This window comes from Helianthus annuus, chromosome 15 (genome assembly GCF_002127325.2).
Source record: "Helianthus annuus cultivar XRQ/B chromosome 15, HanXRQr2.0-SUNRISE, whole genome shotgun sequence".
Taxonomy (NCBI): domain Eukaryota; kingdom Viridiplantae; phylum Streptophyta; class Magnoliopsida; order Asterales; family Asteraceae; genus Helianthus; species Helianthus annuus.
Window position 1 is genome coordinate 157,862,224 of NC_035447.2, and position 8,000 is coordinate 157,870,223.

At 33.6% G+C, this 8,000-nt stretch overlaps 1 protein-coding gene across 1 annotated transcript; it reads left to right on the forward strand.

Annotated features, from left to right (window-relative positions):
- Positions 1–598: 598 nt before the first annotated feature.
- On the forward strand, positions 599–7,121 carry LOC110912948 (kinesin-like protein KIN-14N). The gene is made up of 16 exons (XM_022157789.2): positions 599–987; positions 1,070–1,214; positions 1,288–1,397; positions 1,471–1,590; positions 1,868–2,071; positions 2,135–2,344; positions 2,685–2,759; positions 2,840–2,986; positions 4,859–4,997; positions 5,095–5,204; positions 5,390–5,551; positions 5,625–5,830; positions 5,927–6,008; positions 6,296–6,400; positions 6,496–6,600; positions 6,762–7,121. Exons 1-16 carry the CDS (start codon positions 766–768, stop codon positions 6,939–6,941), a joined length of 2,322 nt encoding a protein of 773 aa, XP_022013481.1. The 5' UTR covers positions 599–765; the 3' UTR covers positions 6,942–7,121.
- Positions 7,122–8,000: the final 879 nt, after the last annotated feature.

Here is an 8,000-nt window from a genome sequence, read left to right on the forward strand (position 1 = left end):
AGAACCAATAACAGCTTAAAGCTCTCCACCTCATTGCACATTTACTCGATTTACCTAAGCTACTTTTCAAAGTAGGAACTAGTCAATACCACCGCACCTAACACATTACCCAAGACAGCAAAAAGGTTAAAAATTCTATTTTTATAATTGCCCTTTTTAATAAATTTTATATCTTTTTAATTTTTAAAAACTTTTAAAGCTAATTCTATTTATATATAAACACCCCTTATGAGTGGTGGATTTTTCATACAAATTAGTTGTTACAACTTTTAAAGAATTGTTAAGATTTTAGTCATTTGAGTTAAACAATTGTACGTTCTTAAAAGATATCCTAACGATTAAGTTCAAATCCAGATAAAACCTATAAATTGTTGTTAAAAAAGTTAAATGCTCATACATTCAGTAAAATTCAACGCCTAAACTACTATAACATTTTTAAACAGGTAAAATCATCACACTTATAGTTTACAGGATTTAAACTCACAATCACATGATTAAAAAATACACCACTTACAATATATACCCATGTAAACGACCGTATTATTCAATCAAATCAAGAGGTGTATTTATTTATATTTAGTAAGAGATGGTGTGAAACTCACCGTTTGGATCAAAGCAACGGCTCTGATTGCATACTGATGATAGATAGCTTTGATTCCACTTCACGGACCCACCTCGACAACAACACTAGTACTACCTCCCCTCTCTCCCATTTCTGCCCAAATTTCATTTCAAAATGACAATTTGAAGATCCAAACAAATTTCATGAAAGATCTGAAAACAATGGTGGGAACAGCTAACGGCAGCAGAACTCCAATCACACCACGCCAAGCCTTTTCGGTTGTTAATGGCGGTCAAGATCCGGGTCTGCGGTCCGGACCCGGAAGCATTGCCGGGTCGGATTGTGGAGGGATGGAGTTTACCAGAGAAGAAGTTGATGCCCTGTTGAATACTAAGATCAGAACCAAAGATAAGTTCAATCTCAAGGTGGGTATTCATTTTAATTTTAATTTGAAGTGTGTTTTTTTTTTTCAGTATAATTATGATGATAATTTTTGTGGGTTTTTAGGAAAAAAGTGAGATGATGATGGATTATATTAAAAAGCTTAGAATGTGTGTAAGATGGTATCAAGAATTTGAAGGGGGGATTTCTTTGGAACATGAGAAGCTTAAGAAGCTGTTTGAATCTGCAGAAAAGAAATCTAATGATATGGGTATGTTTTTAATAATTTGATATTCAATCTCACTGTTTTAATTATTCCTAATTTTGATTCATGTGCTAAGTAGAGAGGCTAATGAATGAGAAGGAAGAAGAGCTGAACTCGATAATCGAGGAACTGCGAATGAATTACTCTGTTTTACAGGACAAATTCACGAAAGAAGAGGCCGAGAAGTTGGTATGATTTGAATCTTCATTGAATTCGAGTATCTGGTTAGTGATTGATTACTGATGGTTGATCTTGATTTCAGGCTGCAATTGAAGCCTTAGTGGCCGAGAAGAATGCCAGGATGACAGCCGAAAGATCGCAGGCCGCCCTCACTGAAGATCTTGAAAAAGCTTTAAGAGAAAGTTCGAGCTCGAATCAGAAGGTTATCAGAAATGGATCCTGATTTTTTTATTGATTTAAATTTGACCAATGAGTTCCAAACTTTCAGTTTCGTTGCCAAGGGCGATCCTGCTGGCACAATCGTCATATTTTACACTCGATTTCTGCTTACAAGGAATGAATGTATGCTCATGAGCGGATTCGAGTAAATATCACTGGGATTGCTCTTGGCAACAAAAGTGACACTAGTCCAATTGTTGGTAAATCCAAATTGCCTTAAATTAATATAATAATCTAACAACGTTTCGTTCATTTTCCAGATAATGTCGCTCAATGATATGTACAAGCGATTACAAGAGTACAACACGAGCTTACAACAATACAATAGTAAGCTCCAAACCGAGCTTAATCTAACAAGTGAGACCCTTAACAAAGTCGAACGAGAAAAGGCCGCTTTAATGGAGAATTTAAGCAACTTACGTGGCTACCATGAGTCTCAGCAGGATCAGTTGGTTTCTACCAAGGTATACCCATTTTCATATTCGTGACCTTTTGCTGATTAATTACTGAAAATCGAGTTATTGTAGGTGAGTTTAGAAGAGTCATTAAAGCTAAAAGATGCTTTAGCTGGTGAAGTTGGATCCTTGAGAGGAGATTTGCATCAAGTGAGAGAGGATCGTGATCGACAGTTGTCACTAGTTGAAGATCTAACATCGGAAGTGGTGCAATATAAAGAATGTACAGGAAAATCCGCAGCTGAATTGAGTTACCTAACATCGAGATCAACTGAGCTCGAGGTTATTTGACACCCGCTAATTTCTTTTATGTTGCAAAAACGCGCTGGTTGGACGGGTCGGGTCATGAGTCAAAACGAGTTGAGTTGGGTTGTCATCAAAGTGCCTTTTTGTCATTCAAATGTTTAATTAAAATGATTAATATGTTAAACATATTATTATGTTTACAAAAAAATTATTTCAGTAGTAATTTAGAGCCGTTTGATACTCTGACCCGCGTCATTATATGTTAATTTTTATCTGCTTGACCCGTTAGAGATAAAATATAAGCCAAATCATTTCATTTACAAATAAATGTCCAGGTTTATATGCAATTTCTACACTTAACTTTTGTTCTTATCAGGCAACATGTGCTTTACAAACCGACATGATAAAAAAATTGCAGGAGGAACTTGCTATTGCAGAGAAGCAATTGGAGGTATCATTCGGTTTTGGTAACACTTTTGCTTCATTGATCTGGTTTTAGACTAATACTTTACTTGGTTATTGCTGTTATAGATATCGGATCTATCATCAGTTGAGATAAAAACAGGATATGCAGAACAAAAGAAAGTTAATTCTGAGCTACAAATTCGTTTGGCAGAGGCAGAATCAAAAGTTATCAAAGGAGAAGCCTTAAGGAAAAAGATGCATAATACAATACTGGTATCATTTTATTTATTTGTTTTTTTTTTTTTTTTTTGTAGAGGTAGCACAATGGGCTGATCGGGCTGGGCTGGGCTCGAAACACTTTTTCCGAATGATAACTGATTTGACATGTTTCATTTTAAGCTAACTTTTTAGGAATTATTTCACCTAATAGTAAACAAGTTTCTTCAATGTTCCACTCAATACCTTTTTTTTTTAATCATAAAAGCAACTTAAAGTTTCATTATTGTTCTGTTGTTGTAAAATTATACTATATTTTATTTTTTTAGAATATTAAGTGACCTAAATGAAACATACTCGAAACTTGGTTACTATTCAGGGATTTTATTTTTTCAAATTCAATCTGAAGTAGGAGGTTATAATTGTTCCATTTAAATCAATTTGAAGACTTTGTAACCAAGTTAGATATATATATATATATATATATATATATATATATATATATATATATATATATATATATATATATAGGGGAGGGTTCATGCGTGAACCACCTTTATTGCGAGAACGAATGTGAACACAACAAAATAACCCCACTACACCACCAAAAACCTAAAAAAACCTAACCCCCCACCCCCCACACACACCCACCCCCCAAAACCTAAACCCCCCACCCAAGCTAAATGCTAAAAACTAAACCCCCAAAAAACCTAAAAAATCTTAAATAATCTAAAACACACACAAAATATTTTTTTTATTTAAATCGCAGCTTTTAGTAGCCAAATTTTTTTTTAATGACGAAAAGTAGCGTTTCTTTCATAAAAAATATTAAGTTTTTTCTATGTATTTTTTTTATATTTTTTAGGTATTTTTGGTTGTGTTCACATTGGTTCTCACGGTTCTCGCAATAAAGGGTGGTTCCTAACGGATCCTTCTCCTATATATATATATAGAGAGAGAGAGAGAGAAAGGTTAACATACTTCACGGCTTATCATACTTCACGTAGGAGACAATGGTAACCGTTGGATCAGGGGTATAATCACGCATGGAACATATAATCACGCATGGGACCACATAATCACGCATGGGACCACATAATCACGCATGGGATCCAAAATCACGCACGTTATTTTGGTCAAAAAAATAATTACGCATGTTATATATTTCGTGAAGTACGTTAATGTACGTTAAGGCGTGAAGTACATTATACTTTCTCTCTCTCTCTCTCTCTCTCTATATATATATATATATATATATATATATATATATATATATATAGGGTTGGGTTCATTTCAGAACTCTAAATAATTGCAGAACTTTCAGAACTCCTAATAAACAATCATTTTATATATATTTTTTTGTATTTAGGGTCTTTTTATCTTCTATTATATGTATTTTTATGATTACATACATGTTAAAAGTAGTTTACATATGTTTAATAGCCAAATTATATATATGTGTAATAACTAATTACATATATGTAAAAAACTAGTTTACATATGTGTAATTATAAAATTACATATAAAAATTGATAAATTTACTCTTAACATCTATGTAATAATAAAAATACATATAATAAATGATAAAATTATCCTAAACATAAAAATATATAAATAAAAAGATTGTTTATTAGCAGTTCTGCGAGTTCTGTATGTATATATATATATTCCATTTAAGTCACTTGATTTTATTTTTTCTAACATTTGTAAATAAAGTTGCGCAATAATAAACACTAATGAAACTTTGAGGGTGGTTTTTACTGTTTGAAAAAAGCACGAGTGAGTTTTATGGAACAATATTGAAATGTGGTTATTATTTCATGATTTTATCCCATTTTGTTATTAAATAATCAAAAATGGTGCCTCTAGGCTTCTCCATTATAAACATATGATAAGACTACTCATACAAATGAAATAATTTTGTGACAGGAATTAAAAGGAAATATTCGAGTTTTCTGTAGGGTCCGGCCCCTTTTGTTAGATGATGGTGTGGAAAATGAAGCAAAAACGATTTCTTTCCCCACAACAACCGAAGCTATTGGTAGAGGCATTGAAGTGATGCAACATGGTATATACATACATTCTGTTGGTTAAAAGTTTAAACTATGAAGTGTCGACTCTCCTTTATTGTGTTGTTTGACTACTGCTTTTTATTTGTTGAACAGGGCAATGCCATCCTTTTATGTTTGACAAGGTGTTTACGCCTCAATCTTCACAAGAAGAGGTGTTTGTTGAGATATCACAGCTTGTACAAAGCGCACTCGATGGTTATAAGGTATTTTTGTATTTTTTTTCCCGTTGTGTTTAGTCAAAGTAATGGGAAAATATCTAAATGGTTACTAATTCGATCTCATATAAATTGGTTAAAGTTGGCACCTCTATCATATTTTATCTTTGACCTCACCTCTAAAGTCAAAGCTTATTGGCTTAATAATCAAAGTCAATTACTTGTGTCTGTAGGTTTGCATCTTTGCATATGGTCAAACAGGATCTGGCAAAACACATACAATGATGGGTACACCAGGAAGCTATGATGATAAAGGACTTATACCGCGTTCTTTAGAACAGATATTTGAGGCTCGACAAAAGCTGAAAGAGCAAGGATGGAAGTATGAAATGCAGGTAGGTTTGCACCTCTTCTATTTCAGGTCATAATAGAATACAACACTTTTTTGAACTACCATTTGCGTTGTAGGTTTCAATGTTGGAAATATACAATGAAACAATACGCGATTTGTTATCATCAAACAAATCTAGTGTTGCAGATAGTGGCAGCAATAAGCAACAATATGCAATCAAACATGATTCAAATGGCAACACCCATGTTTCAGATTTGACCATTGTAGATGTTCGCAGCAGTAAAGAAGTCTCGTTTTTGCTAAACCGTGCGGGACAAAGCAGGTTTGACCATTCAAATCTTTAAAATTAACGCTTAACTTTGTTCAAATATAATGACGTTACAATGTGTGTGTGTGTGTTTTTTTTTTTTTAATATAGGTCTGTGGGTAAAACTCAAATGAACGAGCAGTCTTCAAGAAGTCACTTTGTATTCACTTTGCGGATATCAGGTGTTAATGAGGTAAATCAAGAAAAAGTTAGCAGTTAAGGAAGCAGGTCAAACAGGTTGAACGTCGCCCAAAGTTTATTTTTTTTTTTATACATAAAGTGTCCTAAATCATTTTATTCAAAAAGTTTGATTATTATTGAATTAATTAATGCAACTTTTGTAATCAAAAACCCATACCAAAATTACCCCTTTGACCTGACCCAATCAACGGGCTAGTCAACCCGTCTTTTCTGGTTCTTGTATGTATGTATGGACTAACTTTCGGTTGCTGCTGTTGACTTCTTTGTTTGACTTTTTAGAATATGGAGCAACACGTACATGGTGTTCTTAACCTCATTGATCTTGCTGGTAGTGAGCGTCTTTCCAAAAGTGGATCCACCGGGGATCGGCTTAAAGAAACTCAGGTATGTGACAACAATTTATAATAAATTTATGTATAAGTTGTTTCATATTAAAATTCAAATATATTATTATGTGTTAGTAACTGTTATTATACCAGGCTATCAACAAGAGTTTATCATCATTGAGCGATGTCATATTTGCTCTAGGAAAGAAGGAAGAGCATATACCTTTCAGAAACTCAAAGCTCACATATCTTCTTCAGGTATCTTTCATGTCACCATATTATTTTTTATAGCTTTAATATAATAAAAACCGATATACATTCTTATTTTTCAAGAAAAAGTCCCTCGACCTGTAAAAACTCAACCCTTTTTTATACAAATAACTTGCTGAATGTTGATCACCTTCCATGATCAAAACCAGCCTTGCTTAGGTGGGGATTCAAAGACGTTAATGGTGGTCAATGTTTCTCCTGAACCATCCTCAGTCAACGAGTCACTTTGTTCTCTTCGGTTTGCTGCAAGAGTGAATGCCTGTGAGATCAGTATTCCTAGACGCCAAACCTCAATGAGATATTTGGAGCCGCGGTTGAGCTATGGCTAGGTGAACGCGAACCCACTGGATCTGGGTTGACACGTGATTAGTGATTATTAGCATAGAACCGAAGCCTTGTTGTAAGTTCTAACATCCTACTGCCTGTAATGTGTATAGCAAAAAGAAAGTTACATGGTTTGCGACGGTGAAGAATGATAGCTTTTAGTGGTTGTGACCCGCGATTTGTAACTTGTTGATTTGATAGTTATTGATGCTTGTTTGGTAACTCTTGTGAGAATTAGTTTTTAAAAAATTAAAAGTTCTCGGAGAATTAGTTTTTAAAAAATTAAAAGTTCTCGGAACAAAAAATTGCGCAAGTGTAATACATAACATGTAGTCATTAGGAGTTTGATATTCAGGGATAGATTTTATTTTTTATAAATAAAAAATTTTCAGGATGGATTTGAAAAATAAGCCTATGGATTTTAATTTGTTAAACAAAAAGGTTTAATTTATTGAAATTTGCATAGCATCTTGACCTTTTATTTATATATATATATATATATATATATATATATATATATATATATATATATATTTTGTAAAGATACTTTCATAAAACGGCAAAAAACTCGTCTCCAAGAAGGAGACCAAGCCGCCCCGAAACACTTACATCAAGTTAAAATTACACCACGAAACCCAATCACAATGACTATCTTTATGTCTACATTTATACCACAAATAACCGCACGCTTTCACCTCCGCAATAATATCCGCCACTTTAGGATCGATACCTCTAAATACCGTATCAATTTGAGCTATCCATATACTCCAACAAGTTATGATCACTATACCTTGAATTGCTTCTTTATAAATAATGGACCGTCCACAGTTCTTGAAGATCTCCATCAAGTCTTTTGTATCGAAAGCAAAAATGTCCTGAATACTACACCACCGAGAAATAGTTTGCCATACACCACATGCCAATGAACACCCTGTAAATAAATGGGTAGCAGATTCCATGTTCTCTTGACAAATCGGACAATTCAAGTCTGCAACAGGAACATTTCTTCTCGCCAATGCTGTCCTTGTAGGGATTGTTTGTAAATTGATCTTGTTTGTAAACTG